Consider the following 16,067-nt stretch of genomic DNA (forward strand, 5'->3'; position numbering starts at 1 on the left):
CAGGGAGTCAGGGGGAAGGAGGCGGCAAGGTTATGATTATCTTACATCGCGATGCCCACGGCACAGTGCGTGGCGTACCAGAAGCCGAATTCGCCTGCGTACGGTCCTCCCTTTGGCGGCCACCACGGCATGGCAAGGATATAGACTTGGAGCAGGATAAAGAAGATGACCGCAACGTGCCAAGACCGGAACTCGGAGCGGTCCAGTCCTGCTCGTTTGCGACGGTAGCGGATGATGTAGACGCCGACGGCGAGTGCAAAGTTGAACATGGCGTCCGGATACGTCTTGAGGCTGATGACTGGTTTCCAGAAAGAAGGAGGAAATATCATCGTGTCAGCGAAGACTTCCCCGTTTCCTTTCTGCCTATTCGTGGTGAGTATTCTTACCAAACTGAAATGCGTCGCCTGCAGGCGGAGCAGCAATCATAATAAAAGTCATGATCCACTTGAGGAAATAGGGGCCCAGAGGCGTTCCAAAAGGCTTAGTTGTCACCCAGAACCTTGTCCGTGGAAGCACGCCCTGGCGGCCAATCTCGCGGATGATGCGAGACTGGCCGATGAGAACAGCCAGAAGGTTGCCAAAGGCGCTGAGGAGAACGAGGACGTTGAGTGCTTGCTCAGCGCGCCCTCGGCCGAAGACCTTGGTGAAGAAGACGGCAGCAGCGACTTCCTTGGCTGCCTTGAGTTCTCCCTTGGGGACTATGCCGTGAGATGCTCTAGTCAGTCTGGTCCGTTCTGATGGCTGTTTCCAAACTCACCAGCAGCAAAGTATGCAATGTTACACAGCAGGTAGAGCACAGCAACGATCATCACGGATGCCGTGGCATACTTCTTGAGAGTCGGAATGGGGTTCCTGATCTCATTCACCATGCTGAATGCGTTTTGATACCCGCTGTATGAGAATACAATGTTGATGAGGGCAGTGGAGAGGTCATTTCCACTGCTAGTAGTGCCTTCGAAGGCGTTGCGGAAGTTGGCAGTGGGGTCTGGCACGCTCGAGACATTCTTGCCAAGTACAACAAATCCGGTGATGCTAATAAAGATCAGGGTAATGATCTTGACCGCGCCCAGCAGGTTTGTAGCCCAAAGCGAGTACTTGGTATGGATGGCAACACAGAGCACGGCCACAGTGTAGGCAGCCATGGCCACTCCCTTGAGCTGCCACGGGCTAGGATTCTCGCCGCCGAGCCGCCACAGATAACGAGAGAGAACTGCCGATGTAGATGCTATCAGTAGGCAGAACACTTGAATGCAACATTTGTCACTTACCGATAGCGTTGCTGCTGCTGAAGGACAAGGCCACGCTCTGCACGGCAAAGGCGATGGGAAAGAAGTGCTTAGGTCTTGGATAGGCCTGCTCCAGGTACACCACCTCTGATCCGCTTCGGTTCGGGAAGTAGCTCGCCAGCTCGAGATAAACGCTCAAGCCGGCCAGGGCCATAAGAATACCAATTGTCCAATAGATCAGGGCGAGGCCGACGGATCCGGTACCCTTGAGCACAGCAGCCGCTACATGTATCTTCGAATTAGACATGCAGTCCACCACCGAAAGAGGCAAGCTGTTGTAGGCTTACGTGTTGAGAATATCCCAGTTCCAATCAGCATGTTTACATTCAGAAATACCACGCCCGCCCATCCGACGTGGTAGCCCAAGGGCGAGCGGACTTCTACCGGGGCTCCTACAGCCTCTTGATAAGATGGCTCTGAGCCATTCCCTCCCTTGGCGCGAGTATATGCTAGATTGCCGTCGTGTATAATAGAGGTGTCTGAACTGGACACTGGTTCGGGGTCGTCTCCTCGGTTCCCTTTGTCCACCGCACGGGGTTGAGATTGTGCCACGATGCCAGAAAAGAACCGCATGGTAGAGAAGCCGAGGTTGGCATTGAAGAGCTGACGTTGCGGTGAATCTTCTAGTCTCCAAGGAGCCGAACATCAGAGATTCGACCTGTTTGTCAAGATAGGAGAGCATTCGGTGATCGTGATGACCTGAGGGATCACCCTGACTCCCATGGCCGGTGTCATTCCTCCATATTTAGGGTCAGTTGGGGGAAGAAGGGGCCTTGTCGCTGTCAAAGTTCCGCCCAAGGAGCACGCCATGGCAACCTTGCCTGGCATCACGTCGACTGAAAGATAGGCCTTTTGTCTCCTACCGGTAAGGAGGAGACTGGGCCATTGGACAGGAATCTATAATCCGTACATTCAGGGCTTGGCCGGGCTTCCGAGCTGCCTTTTTCGACTCCAGCCAGCCATCCTCGCGTCTCGCGTACAAGTCGCACTCACCTGAACATCTCTCGGCGAAAAGCACGACATCATCGCTACCAATTTTGCAATTCCCCACGTTGCAATCTATGTCGAGCCAACAGGCGACGCTGGTGCAAGACACTCGCTTTGTTCTGACTAGATCCAATGCAGCACTCTTTCCGGGTTAATAAGATCTCTCCAGCATTGGTCTTGTAGGTATTGTTTCACTACACTCCCCTTCGCTCATTTGAAGGCGTGGGCGCCGACTATGTTACATCTGTTCAAAACTTGTTTGTCAGTCTACCTATCAGGTGCAAGGCGATTTACACCGTGAATCAGACACCGTTCAAGAGATGCATGTATGTCGGTCTAAGTTGAACGCCGGGAAGGTGAGTGTTGTGCATACACAGAATACGAATTATTAGTAAAGATAGAGATGATGAGTCTAGTAAAGGAGTCAGAGTATAGCAGCTCCTTATCACGAAAGAGATACTGACTATCTGGTTTGAAGAGGTTAGGCAGGCCTCTTCTTGGCGCCATATCACGTTTCCGGCAGAGGCTGCAACAGAATGAATGACATGGGAGGCTTCATCTAGCCATCACGTCGTTTCGTCTTTGATCTTCTCTTCTTCCTATGCAAGCTCTGTTGAGAAATGCACAAATCTAGTGCATCAAACTAATTACATTGCCGGCCTTCTTCCAAGGTGCATGCTAGATTTCTCCATTGCCTAGATAATTAGTCTACCTTGTAGAGAGGTAGAGGAACATGTTTGTATGCCTACATATGGTTGGATCTTGAATCCTTGCACTTCACGGAACCTGACCTTTGTACCCTACTCATTCACAGAAAAATGACTGAAATGGCTCTTTTCTGCACAATCACCTTGAATGCATACCTAGGTAGGTAGGATCAGCCGTAGCAATATAGGTAGGTAGTTAGGTCCATACAGATGCCAGCCGGAGACTGCCCAAGTCCTGTCCACTCTGGAAGCAAGACTAAAAGCACCTACAATCCATCTGTTGGGGCCTTTCTTCAGCGGCAGGTGGCGCTATAAGCCTTGGCGTTCCCGGGCTGTCACATTACCGCGACTTTCGCCCTGACTAGTGACTAGCGCGTTCAGCCCGCCCACCTCACATCACTGAGATCCATTCGATGGGGGTTTGAGCTCCAGGCCACGTTCAAATCTTTGGAAATTTCCAGGTGCGCGTCTCAACCCCAGCTCAAGCTGCCTTGTCGTCGTCGCATAGCCAGCCGCAATGGCAACCAGAGAGACTCCGGTCTACATGAGGCCCATCAACTTTGCCTTGGACGTTGCCAATGGCCGCAGTCGGTACTCCAGGATCATCCCACCAGTGCTATTGGCGCTGGACGCGGTGCTCTGCGGTCTGGTCATCTGGAAGATTCCCTGTGAGTTTCCCGTCGCCACCCTCGCTACATAGACGCGCTTTGGTGCTCATGGATGGATTCGCCATAGATACCGAGATCGACTGGAAGGCGTACATGGAACAGGTCTCTCAATTTGTCTCTGGCGAATACGACTACACCAAGATCAAGGGTGGCACCGGTCCCCTGGTCTATCCAGCCGCCCATGTCTACACCTACACAGTACTCTACTACCTGACGGACAAGGGCAAGGACATATTTCTAGCACAGCAGCTGTTTGCGGTCTTGTACATTGTCACCCTGGCGGTGGTCATGGCATGCTACTGGAAGGCCAAGGTGGGAGAAGCTCGCACAGGTTCTCGTTCCGGAGTGACCAAAGGCTGATTGACTCCTACTGCTAGGTCCCGCCGTATGTCCTTCCCCTGCTCATCCTCTCGAAGCGCCTCCATAGCATCTTCGTCCTCCGCTGCTTCAACGACTGCTTCGCCGTCCTCTTCCTCTGGCTCGCCATCTACTTCTTCCAGCGCAAGCTGTGGACGTTTGGCGCCCTCGCCTACAGCTGGGGCCTGGGCATCAAGATGTCGCTGCTCCTCGAGCTGCCCGCCGTGGGCCTGATACTCTTCCTGGCGAGGGGCTTCGCTGCAGCCATGCGCGTGAATAGGGTCATGGTGCACCTGCAGATCCTCACGGCCGCCCCCTTCCTGCTGAAGAACTGGCGCGGGTATCTGGGGCGGGCGTTCGAGCTGTCACGGCAGTTCTTCTACAAGTGGACGGTCAACTGGCGCATGGTCGACGAGGAGGTGTTCCTCAGCCGCGAGTTTGCTATTGGACTGCTCGTCTTGCACGTCTCCCTGCTCGCCACCTTCATCGTGACCCGCTGGCTCAAACCGGCCAATAAGTCCATCCCGGAGCTCGTCAAGCCGCTCCTCACGGCAAGGGCCATCCTCAGACCCGAAGCCCAGCCGATCGTTGGCCAGGGCCTGAGCCCCCGCTACGTCATGACCACCATGCTGACGGCCAATGTCATCGGCCTGCTCTGCGCCCGATCCCTACACTACCAGTTCTATGCCTATCTCGCGTGGGCCACGCCCTACCTCCTGTGGAGGAGCGGCGTCCATCCCGTCCTACAGTATGCGCTATGGGCTGTGCAGGAGTACGCATGGAATGTCTTCCCCAGCACGAAAGTGAGCTCGATGCTCGTCGTCGATGTGATGTTTGTGACGGTCGGGCTGGTATGGCTGGGTGCCAAGGAGGAGTTCCAGCCCCAGTCCGAGCGTCGGGCAGCCAAAGAAGAGGCGGCCTCTGAGTAGATGTGTGTTCTAGAGCTGCGTGATAGACAGATCCTCGAGTGTAAATTTGTGCAGGAAAGAGGACTCTTGCTTCGTTCAATCCTCTTCAGAGTCCGACGGGGGCATCTTGCCGACGTTGGAGTCGCTCTCGTCGTCCGAGTCGTCGACGTGTTTGGGGAACTCGGCAGGCCTGTCGAGATGAATGCATTCAGTCCCGGTATCGTAGAATTTTATTCCAAAGAAAGACCAAAAGAAAGACATACCAGTACTTTTGCTTGCGCCACTCCCTCTCGTCCCGCACCACGTTGACAATCTCCCCCTCCACGCGGCCCCCGCCGCCCTGCCTCTGGCGCTCCTCGGCCGGCACCAGGTCGACGAGCACGAAGCCCCCGCGCTTGATCCAGATGGTGTTGCGGAAGCGCTGCGCCAGCTCCACGAGCACCGTCGCCGGGTCCTTGCCGCGGGCCGCGGGCAGCGCGCAGGTGTACAGGTTGTTGCCCTCGGCCTTGACGACGCGCGCGAGCTTCTGCGTCGGCGTCAGGGCGTCGGGAGGGGTCGTGGACTCCTCTGCCGCGGCGAGGACGTTGCGCTTCGGACGGCCCATGGTTTTGCGGTATCACGGCAGGGTTCGTTGCAAAGCGGCGAGGGGGCAGGGAGGGTTTTCTAGGGTTTGGTCGTGCCGTTGTGGTTGTTGATCTTGGGTGTGTCTCCAAATTGAACGGAAAAAAAAATGGTGGGTTTTGGTGTGATAAGTGAAGTGGCTTTGCTTATCGTGGTCCACCTTGAACATGAGGCATCGGCCTGCGATCAAGACAAATTCAGTCCTCAATAAACCAAGAGATTGAGCTATTTGACAGAGATAAATTGGCCTACACATCTCATGCCTGTCCTTGTTACTAATAATACTTCGTGCCTATGGCGGAGTCTTGTTCTTGTATGGAAGGTTGCCTTTGCCATCAAGCAGCTCCTTCACAAAGTCCTCAAAGGATATGCCCTTCAGATCTGGATACAACTCCTTGGCATCGACATACCCGAGATACGTGGCATACTCTGGAACATTATCCCCACGAATCCCCCAAGAGTGGCGGTATTCGAGCGACCAGACTTTGATCTTCGCCCAGGGGCCGGTTTCTTTCTTGGCTGAAGCAATCTGGTCGAGTAGCTGAGCTTCGGATTCCTTGATCATACGCCGTGCAATCATCAGTACACGAGGTCTGCATTGGCCGGCCCAATAGTCTGGTTGATATCACATACATATTGCCGCTCAAGCTTCTCTCCACTGAGCTTCTCGAGCAGATCGTAGATCTGGTTCTGAGACCACAGTTCATTGTATGCAAACACATACTTGTTCAGCGTACGTGGATCCGCGATGATCCGGGCAACGAAGCGCCCGATATCTCTGACGTCCGTCCGTGCCGAAAGGGTGTTACCGTCGCCAATGATCGTGTCCGACGGCATCATCACGGCATAGTCGAGTCGTCCAGACGGTACGCGTGGCACGGAGATCTGGTACCACCAGCCGACATCGATGATAGTGTAAGGCAGCTTGATCTTCTTGATATGGTTGATGACTTCTTCTTTCTGTACACGATTTTAGCCAATCAAAGTTCTGAGCAAGGGGGTCTTCGGGTCTCGTACCGCGTCGCGTAGCTCCATGACGCCCGCAGGCGGCGCAACTGTGGCCCATGAGCAGGGGATGAACCGCCTGACGCCGGCAGCCTTGGCTGCGTTCGCGAGAGGAATCTGCTTCAGCAGAAGTCCGGCATCAATAGCCGAGATCACGACATCCACACCGGCCAAGACCGGGACCAATGCCTCTTCCGGCCCATTGAGATCGACTGGCACCAGCGTAACACCCTTCTTCTGCAGCTCCACGTTGATGGGCTTGGTGAGAGATGACTCTCGGACGAGAGAAATGATCTCCTGGAGGATCAAAAGAAGATGAGCAAGGGAGGACGTCATCTACAGCTATGTGGTTGCTCACAAAGGTTCCCGACTCCAATAGAGCGTTGGCGATCGATCCGCCCGTCTCGCCCGAGGCGCCAATGAGTGCCACTTTCATGCTGGCTTATCTTGATGCAAAACAAATTGGCGTTTTCCTTCAGGCGCAATTGCAAATGAAAGCAATGCATAGTATGTAATGCAAGTTATCAAACAGATATAGAAGCTGCTCCATCATACCGTCGACCCCTCAACCAAGTACCGGCAGACCCGCTCTCGCCAACTGATGACAAAACCATATCCGGCACATTTGTGAATTTGTTTGGCTCGTTTCCCGGAGCTGGCCCCGCTTTGGTAGCATCGGGGTCTTCCAACAAGCCGACGTCAGATATGTATCCGGACTAGACGTTTACAACGGACATAGTTCTTATCTTTTTATTTTGTAGCTTGTTGAGCAATGTTGTTGGAGGCCTCCTCAACACCGGTAACCCTCATGCACGTCGAGACAACTGGTACGGCTAGACGCGTAGTACGACGAATGCATCTTGTGTAGTCACGACGACGGGTGCTTACCATTTTACCAGCATGGGGGTTACAGGCCACATTTGTCTTTCTGCTTCGGGGTCCTCTCAGCTCCGGACCCCGAAGCAGGAGCTCATGATTCACAGATGCCACCCAGCTCCAGCCATGATTGCCCGACTAGGCCGGCTAGTTAAGTAAGCCACATCACTTGCACAATCCCCTCTGTGGATGGACTTGACTCCTGTACCATGACGCATGGGCCATCATTGCGCCGCCGCTGTCAGTGCGCCAGGGACCTACGTTTCGGGCCTCCACAGCTCTCTCCGTATGCTGCAATACGAGACCGGCTAGCCATCCGAAAGCTGAATCTCCAGTTAGCTGAGTGGATGCCTCCGAGTAGAATTAAGCTCATGTCTCATAGTCTAATACGACCAGCACCCTTACATGAGACGTGAGTTGTGACTGTCAAGATGGTAGAGGACATTAATCCTGGGTAGCCAAATGGAGGCAGCCTACAGAAATAAGCTGAAGAAGCAGGGGCTTCCAGAGACACTGCTACCACTCGGCCGATTCGGGAACAGAGAGAACAAGCGGATGATCGGCAAGAGTGACGATCATATGCTCTGAGAGGCTATAGGCGGCTCTCTGGGTCACCCTCTGAGCCAATCGCATGCTTGAGGTGCGAAGTTTCAGGGCGGGTGTTGCTTCGCAGTTTCACGAGGTTATTTCCGGCAAGCTTATTTTCAGCTTTGGGGCTTCCCGAAGGCCAAGGGGGTGATGCGCGACAAGCATTGACACAAACATCTGTGCATTCCGTTGCAACACTACCCCACCTGAAACACCACTCCACCCGGTCACTGAAAACAAAGTTGCGAGTGAACCGAGGGTAGTTGAAAACAAAGTTGCGATTGGTTCGTGAACTGTTGCCCTTTTCCACTCCAGCCAAGAGTCTCAAACCTCTCCAAACACAACCCTTCGTGCAATTGAGGCTGTGCCCGGCCCGGGAACATCGCACCGGTCGCCGTGAAAGCCCAACCCGGTTTGGAGGATTATTTAAAGTATGGAGGAAGACCAGATGGAAACTCTATTTCAGCGATTCCAAAGAGCACCTCTCTACAGTTCTTCACTTCAGCTTCGGTCTTTTTCCATAACATCATTTAATCACCTTCTTGAGTTTGCCCTGGAGGCTATTGTTAGACTACAAACCACAATCACTTATTTTGAGTGCTCCCAAGATGTCGACGTCTACAAAGCTTGCCCTGGCCTACTTGGCTGCCTATGCTTCAGCCCACGGAGTTGTCACCAAGATCACTGGTGCTAATGGGGTTGAAATGCCGGGCCTCTCAGGTGCGTTCGGCTTTGATGTTCTCTCTCTCTCTCCCAGCTCCGGGTTCTAACACGCAACAGTTGCCGATGGCACTCCACGCGACTGTTCCACCAACGGATGCGGTTCCCAAGCGGACACAGCCATCATCCGAGACCGAGAGATCAACAGCGGCAAGTGTGGGCCGCTGGGCCGAACCCAAGGCAACGGCCCTATCGACGCCGCCACCATGATCCAGAACTTCATGGGCGCCGCAACTGCACCGACCAACAACGGCACTGGCGTCGGTATCGAGGACGATCTTGCCGGCACGCCCGTCGCCTCGGGTAGGGCCAACAAGAACAACGCCCGCGACAGCATAGTCTCGCGACAGAACCGCAAGGCCGGCGGTTTCCTCTCCGGCCTCTTCGGCGGAGGCGCTGGTGGCCGTGGCGACAAGAACGCCGGACCTCCCGAGAGCAACGTCGCGGCGACTGCCGGCGAGGGTGCCTCCAAGGGTCTTCCCACCTGTGCGGACGATGGCACGATCACCATGACATATCGCCAGGTAAGCTTCTTCTCCCTTCTATCAGGAGGTAGTCATTCGTTCTGACAGACTCTGCGATCAGATCAACCAAGATGGTGCCGGCCCTCTCGAGGCGATGGTCGACGCTACCTCGGGTGGCACAGACATGTCGGCGTTCAAGACCGCCGAGGTGACACAGGATGTCCCCGGCCTTGGCATTCAGGGGCTTTCTCTCGCCACCACCACCGACTTCCCGCTCAAGGTCCAGATGCCTGCAGGCATGACTTGTGAGGCCAGCGTGGGTGGTGCCACCAACGTCTGCGTTGTCCGTGTCAGGAACGGAGCTGGTGCTGGCCCCTTTGGTGGCAGCGCGGCCTTCACCCAGAGCAATGCTGCGCGCAAGCGTGCCCTGGCTTACCGTATGCGGAAGCGCACGGAGGTCAAGTTTGAGGCATAAACTACTCGACGATCTGCCTTTCTTCAAACCTGAGGCTCCTGGAGGGCCATGGTCCTTATGTATATAGACTTGTCTCATTTGATTACCATGATGGAAGAAAGGGGCATACCTATGGGGAAGTGTAAATAGCATCAATTTACAGGTGTTCAACAACCCTAGTAAAGAATAATGACAAAAGAACAAGTATGTTTTCTTAAGAAGATTCTGCAGACCACGGTTGCCAAGTGTGCACATCTGAAAGCCGAGATGGCTGTGTCTTGGAGAGGTAGATGAAGCACTGAGTCCTAGTATTTGTGAGAAGAGGGTGCTTATCTTTGAACCTCCACAAACAGCACGTAGAATGAATGGATTAATACGCATGATACTTGCACCAAATTGACTCACCATCGGACCTGGCCAATAACAATGGATAGGTGTAACCACCCACCGAAAGACGTATACTATTGGGGAAAAGTTAGAGAAGCATTCTCAAATGACTGCAGCTTGAAGGAGGACAGTTGATAGGCTGTCTTTCCGGATGGTGAGAACGTTCATCTACTTGTACATTCCAAATGAGGCAATCCAGTAAGACCTAACAGGGGTGTGCCTGCGCGCCAGGGGTGCAGCGCTTCCTTATGTCAATCAATCCATGCTAGGTATCTCAACGGGAATGACGACGTTCGGTCCCCGCAGTCAGCACCCAACGTCATTCATTCCTATCGGCAAGAGATCATGCCCCATGACAGAGCTTGTTAAAGGAGCCTCGGGGCGTCTGGATTTCAGAACATTCAAAAGCTGCGTCTCCTGAATAACCTATCCTTTTACTTGGCCGCTATACTTGTGCCATGGCTTTTTTGGTGCTCTGGACCATTGCATTCATTGGGCTGATAGGTTATCTCACGCGTCGATATGTCTTGGCTGCAAAGAAAAGACTCCCTCCCGGGCCGAAACCGCTGCCAGTAGTGGGCAACATCCGTGATGTGCCACCACCCGGAGTGCCAGAGTTCCAGTACTGGCTTAATCACAAAGACCTCTACGGGCCTATCAGCTCCGTGACATCTCTTGGCACCACGCTTGTCATCATACACGATAAAGCTGTCGCCCACGACCTGCTGGACAGAAGTTCCAGTATCACATCAGGAAGACCGTCTATGACTTTTGCAAACAAGATGTGCGGCTACGAGTCCATCGTCGTATGTCAAGGGTACACCAGCACCTTCCGACGTTATCGAAAACTATTGCATCAAGAGCTTGGTACGAGGAAACTGGCGGCACAACTTCAAGATGCCTTTGAGATCGAGGTAAATCGGCAACTTGTGAAGATGCTAGAGGACCCTGACCGATGGCTCGAACATTTCAAGACGTAAGTTCAGCTATAGCCTGGGAAAACATGTCAGGGGGGCTAAAACCACTGCATTTAGTTCTGCCGGCGCGACGACCTTGAAGTTGACGTACGATTATACTATCAAGCGAGACGAGCCTGACCCATTAGTTGAACTGGTGGACAGAATGATGACGGAATTCTCCCTTGCAGCCGCTCCCTTCACCTGGGCAGTGGACTTCATCCCCGCCCTCCAGTATCTCCCGGAGTGGTTTCCCGGAACAAGCTTCAAAAAGACCGCACGGAAATGGAAGAGTTCCATTCATACAGTTGCAGATACTCCCTACCGTTCTGTTCAGCGGCAAATGGAATCCGGGAAGACCCCATCATCCTACGTTTCTCGGCTCATTGAATCGTGCAAGCCTGAGGACGGTGGTCCGCTTGATATCGAGGACGAAAGGGCCATCATGTGGTCGGCTGCCAGCCTTTATGGTGCTGCTGCAGACACTACAATCATTTCTCTCACCGCTTTCATGCTGGCAATGGTACTATTCCCAGAAGTACAGCTTAAAGCACAACGAGAGATAGACTCTGTAGTCGGGACAAGGAGACTACCCGGGTTCGAAGATCGTGAAGGGCTTCCCTACATAGACGCTCTGGTCAAGGAAACTATAAGATGGTGGCCCGTTGCCCCAATGGGCTTCCCACACACGGTCGGCAAGGAGATCAGTTACAACGGCCTCTGCATTCCACAGGGAGCATTGCTTCTCCCTGCAGTATGGTGGTTCTTGCACGATCCAGAAGTGTATCTGGACCCAGGTACATTTGATCCTGGCCGATTCCTCGCTCCACGTAACGAGCCCGATCCCTCTTCCGAGGCTTTCGGATACGGTCGGAGGATATGCCCGGGACGTTTCCTTGCAGATTCGAATCTGTATCTCAACATTGTACAGACGTTAGCCATTTTCAACATTGAGAAAGCGATAAACGAGCACGGGACCGAATTAAAGTACACTGTGGCGCCAAGGCCAGGTATTCTCAGCTATCCTACAGACTTCAAGATCCGGGTCACTCCAAGAAGTGACGAGCATGTCAAGCTTGTGGAAGCACTCAAGAAGAAGCAAAGTTCTGGATGATTTAGCAATTCTGCGTACAAATTCTAAGAATATAATTTTGCTAGGCGCCTAAGCAAGAGAAATCTCGGTTGAAGTTAGCAACAGCAAGAATGCGAATTCTGTTGCCACACAATGTACACGTTTGGATCAGTCTTCTTAATGTACACCGACGGAATGGCACCTAGATCTACTCGACTCTAGCATTTGAGCTGTTGAAAGATACTGCTGGCAGTGCTATCAAAAAAGTCTTCAGATATTCCACTTCATCTCCATAAATCAATTAAATCAATTAACTTTACTAAAAATGGCCCAAACATTGACGAGCATATTATCCGTCTTAGTTTTGTTAAAGTAACCCTTTTACCAAGGGATTCGGGTCATTTGGTAGATGTTCCACGCTGTCAATGCCCTATGCCTACTAAGAGATGTGATACAAACCTGACTGGTATTCATTAGGCCTTGATAAGGGGTAATTGGACCTCATCCTGCTGTTGTCATATGTCTACCATCAATGATCATCTACAAGAGTTCCAGGGAGGCTATGGTACTACAGTAGCAATCTATACATCTATTTTCAGTTTGGTCTAGAGTACAGCCTATCAATGTGGGCAGATAATGGTGATGTGTCCTTTAAGCAGGAAGCTTGAAGCCGGTCTGGCGGAGCGTCTGGAAGATCTGAGCAGGGTCGTACTTGGCGCTCGTGTCCTTCAGGAGCTTGATGTTCTCGGCACCGTACAGGGAGATGGGCTCTTGATCCTTGAAGGCGTAGTTGAGGAATTGCCAGTTCTTCTGGACACCGATCTCCTCAGCGTAGGCGTTGATGGCGTCACGGTACTCAAGGGCCAGGGGGAGGATGTGCTCCTGGTTCGCGGCGGTGTCGACGGTGAGAGCGATCATCCACATCAGGGTCGGGCCATCGGCCACAACGGACTCGAGGCCAAGGACGTTGCCGCCGCGCTCAAGAGACCTCTGGACCATGCCCTGGGTCACAGGCTGGAACTGAACGAGAACCTCGAAGTCGGCGCCAGGAGCAGCAGCCTTCATCTTCTCAACGTACTCGACCTCCTTCTCGTTGACAAAGTCCATGATGCGGCGGTCGTGAGCCGTCTGGCCGACCATCCAGTTGGCACTAGAGAGGGTGTTAGCGCTGGCATGTTAATGTGTAGCATGCGAACTTACAAGAGGCCCAGGGGAGTAGGTCCGGTGAAGTCGGGTACCAGCTTGGCAATGCGGTCAACACGGGCGCTGGTGCTAGCGGGGACGACAGATCGCCACTCCTCGAACGCGGCGGCCTGGGGGTCCGAGTCGCTGTTGCTCAGGACCGACACGAGGAACATGCCATTCTTGTTGTAGATGCAGGAGATGATGTTTTGGCTGGCATCATCGTTGTTGTTCACGACAAAGTTGTCGTAGGCATCAAAGACGGCCTGCTTCTTGGCCGGGAACTCGTAGGTCTGCAGACCACCCCAGACAGTGTTGGAGGGGAAGGTACCTGGATGCTCTGATGTCAGAAGAGTTCAAGTTATAATTAAATTCCAGATGCAAGTCAACTTACGCTGGTCAATTCGAGTAACAAAGCCAAAGTTACCAGATCCACCCTTCAGGGACTTCCAGAGGTCAGAGTTTTCTTGGGCGTTGGCATTCACGACGCTACCATCAGCGAGGACAACCTCAAAATTCTCGACATTGTCGCAAGCGAAGCCACGCTGACCGGTGTGGAAGGAGTACTGGACGGAGACGGACTATGTTAGACTTGGGCTGACAGCATGCGTTGCTGTTCTGATAAACTTACACCACCACCAGTAGTGAAGCCTCCAACACCGACGACGGACGCACGTCCACCCACAGCGGTGACGTTGTGCGGATCGAGCGTGTTGAAGACGAGCTCCCAGGTGGATCCAGGCTGGATGGAGGCCAGCTGAGTTGAGGCATCGTAGGTGGTCGTGTTCATGTTAGCTATCATATCAGGTTAGTCATTGTCCAGAACGTCAATAGTCCGACTTTGGCCACAAACAGAAGTCAACAGTGACGCCATCCTTGATACCATTGGACCCGGCCCAGGCCGAGTGAGCACCACTCCGCATGCCAAAGGGACACTGTTTGGCGGAGAGGATCTTCACGAGGTCGGAGACCTCCTGGGTGCTGGTGGGCATGACCATACACCATGGGGCCTGCGCAGCGTTGGCAGAGTAGTAAGACGCGAGACGAGCGTCATACGCCGCACTGTTGGGGGCAAAGACCTTCCCTTGGAGGCTAGGCTCTTTGGCCAGTGCGGTACACTTGGGGCGGGATCAGCATTGCATTCAGTTGCATATGAAGATCGCAATAGGAGAGACGAACGCATACACACTCGGGGTGCTTGGGAGCAGCAGCAGCAGAGGCACCCTGCAGGGCCAATGCCAAGACGGTAGCAGCCGCGGCGGACTTCATGGCGAGGGGCAAGCAATCAGTGTTGTAAAAGAATGACTGGGGTGAGAGACCTCAAAAAGAGAGACGAGGCCTAAGAGCAAGAAAGAATTGAAAGGTGGAAATAGCTACTCAGTGTCCTTCGAGGGCTTGCTTGAATGTCAATCCCAATACTTGATACATCGTGCGTGGGTAACGCCTTTTATGTCTTGGAGCCAGGAGCTTGTTGATATCCGAATGTTCCATGCATGATGGAGACGCCAATGTCCAATCTAGGAGGAACAGACGACTCTTGCCCATTGTTATCCCTATTCAGGGATATACTACGCCGTTATAGGACGGACTCTTTTCGATCTAAACCGTGAATGGACGACAAGACCGGCTTTAGGAGGTGCAATGTTATCATGGTGAACATGCAGGAGAAGGTTTAGGGCTATGCACCTCGTAACGAGCATATGGCGTTTGACAGACTTGACTTCAATGCAAAGTGCCTAGGGTTCGTCTCGCTACGAGTCATTAGGTTACATGGAAATCTTCTGGAGGTAGGAAGCAAGTGTCAGGGAGTGGGGATGAGTGTTCGGAGCCGAAGGCCGATGAATCCAGTCAAGCAGCGACACTGACCGCCAAGAACTCAGAGTTTCTAAGAGCCGGGGTAGCAGATACCCCTATCTATACCTGCCACAAAAAAAAAGGGTCCGGCAGCCGGCAAGGTTGAAGAGTCAAGCAAGTCCAGAATACCGGTAAGTGTAGCCTACGAACAACGACCTCCAACCGAGGAGTCAATGGCCTCCCACCACAACATCCCAAATTCAAGGAGAAGATGGAAGTATTGGTCGATCATGATACCTCAACCGTGGCTGCCCCGATCGGACAATATCGATGATCGGCATGCGATAAACCATTTGCAACTTTCAGCTGCTGGGGCACAGCAGCTGCCAAGCTGCCCGAACTCCCAAATCCGGGTGGCAACATGTCCGAGCTCCAGATAGGTGGTTTTATTGGAGCTGGTCCTTGAAGAAATTCTTGAAGGGGATGCACTGCGCTCCGCCTGTAGTCCCTCTGGAGCTTTCACAACCTCGTCGCTCCCTCATAGTAACAATAGTGTCCTGTAGGGTTCTGTAAATAAGAACATGGTGGCCGAAAAGACATGTTGAGGCTGTTCGCGTAGCGTGTCAACCATGAGATTTGGGCCATGGCAAAAGCGCCAAGCGGGCCAAGACAGTTAAGCTTGTTTTCTCCCCCCGGTCTGACATGGGGATGCATGCAAGAGGAGACGTTTATGGGGTTAGAAGATACGGACCTTGTCATTCTCCTGACGCATTGGCAGTCGACCCCGTACGGAGCATTTTCTCGTTCTGTTCCACCCCCTGTTGGCATTATGTGGCTTCAAGGCGGGGATCCCGGGGAAGAGGTGGAAATAAGTCAAGAACCTCCCTACAGAGTTTGTAGAGAAATTAGCTAAATATTAGATAATATAGAGTTAGATCATGGCGTGCGGTACTTTGAGGATAATTATCTTTGGCTGGTTGTGGAGGAAATCTGGTGGGGCGCCGGAGTTTTCCTTCTCGTGTGCCAAGCACTTCA

The 16,067-nt window shown here is 53.1% G+C and overlaps 7 protein-coding genes across 7 annotated transcripts; 3 read left to right on the plus strand and 4 right to left on the minus strand.

Annotated features, from left to right (window-relative positions):
- Positions 1-1,859, minus strand: E0L32_000398 (uncharacterized protein; the record flags this gene model as incomplete). Its single annotated transcript, XM_031138350.1, has 5 exons — positions 46-298; positions 387-698; positions 758-1,210; positions 1,269-1,508; positions 1,574-1,859. Coding segments are annotated over 5 exons (1,544 nt in total), but the record flags the coding sequence as incomplete, so codon positions are not given.
- A 1,638-nt stretch (positions 1,860-3,497) lies between these two features.
- Positions 3,498-4,934, plus strand: E0L32_000399 (uncharacterized protein; the record flags this gene model as incomplete). Its single annotated transcript, XM_031138361.1, has 3 exons — positions 3,498-3,648; positions 3,716-3,960; positions 4,026-4,934. The coding sequence occupies 3 exons, from the start codon at positions 3,498-3,500 to the stop codon at positions 4,932-4,934; spliced, it is 1,305 nt and encodes a 434-aa protein (XP_030995716.1).
- A 75-nt stretch (positions 4,935-5,009) lies between these two features.
- E0L32_000400 (uncharacterized protein) lies at positions 5,010-5,517 on the minus strand (the record flags this gene model as incomplete). The annotated part of the gene is made up of 2 exons (XM_031138372.1): positions 5,010-5,103; positions 5,177-5,517. 2 exons carry the CDS (start codon positions 5,515-5,517, stop codon positions 5,010-5,012), a joined length of 435 nt encoding a protein of 144 aa, XP_030995717.1.
- Positions 5,518-5,826: 309 nt separating this feature from the next.
- Positions 5,827-6,975, minus strand: E0L32_000401 (uncharacterized protein; the record flags this gene model as incomplete). The annotated part of the gene is made up of 4 exons (XM_031138383.1): positions 5,827-6,090; positions 6,168-6,494; positions 6,552-6,836; positions 6,898-6,975. The coding sequence occupies 4 exons, from the start codon at positions 6,973-6,975 to the stop codon at positions 5,827-5,829; spliced, it is 954 nt and encodes a 317-aa protein (XP_030995718.1).
- Positions 6,976-8,611: 1,636 nt separating this feature from the next.
- E0L32_000402 (uncharacterized protein) lies at positions 8,612-9,662 on the plus strand (the record flags this gene model as incomplete). The annotated part of the gene is made up of 3 exons (XM_031138394.1): positions 8,612-8,723; positions 8,784-9,247; positions 9,309-9,662. The coding sequence occupies 3 exons, from the start codon at positions 8,612-8,614 to the stop codon at positions 9,660-9,662; spliced, it is 930 nt and encodes a 309-aa protein (XP_030995719.1).
- An 824-nt stretch (positions 9,663-10,486) lies between these two features.
- Positions 10,487-12,098, plus strand: E0L32_000403 (uncharacterized protein; the record flags this gene model as incomplete). The annotated part of the gene is made up of 2 exons (XM_031138405.1): positions 10,487-11,004; positions 11,063-12,098. The coding sequence occupies 2 exons, from the start codon at positions 10,487-10,489 to the stop codon at positions 12,096-12,098; spliced, it is 1,554 nt and encodes a 517-aa protein (XP_030995720.1).
- A 609-nt stretch (positions 12,099-12,707) lies between these two features.
- Positions 12,708-14,507, minus strand: E0L32_000404 (uncharacterized protein; the record flags this gene model as incomplete). The annotated part of the gene is made up of 6 exons (XM_031138416.1): positions 12,708-13,206; positions 13,257-13,578; positions 13,633-13,819; positions 13,870-14,033; positions 14,092-14,356; positions 14,424-14,507. 6 exons carry the CDS (start codon positions 14,505-14,507, stop codon positions 12,708-12,710), a joined length of 1,521 nt encoding a protein of 506 aa, XP_030995721.1.
- Positions 14,508-16,067: the final 1,560 nt, after the last annotated feature.

This window comes from Thyridium curvatum (assembly GCF_004353045.1).
Source record: "Thyridium curvatum strain D216 chromosome Unknown NODE_2_length_892811_cov_85.036431, whole genome shotgun sequence".
Classification (NCBI taxonomy): domain Eukaryota; kingdom Fungi; phylum Ascomycota; class Sordariomycetes; order Thyridiales; family Thyridiaceae; genus Thyridium; species Thyridium curvatum.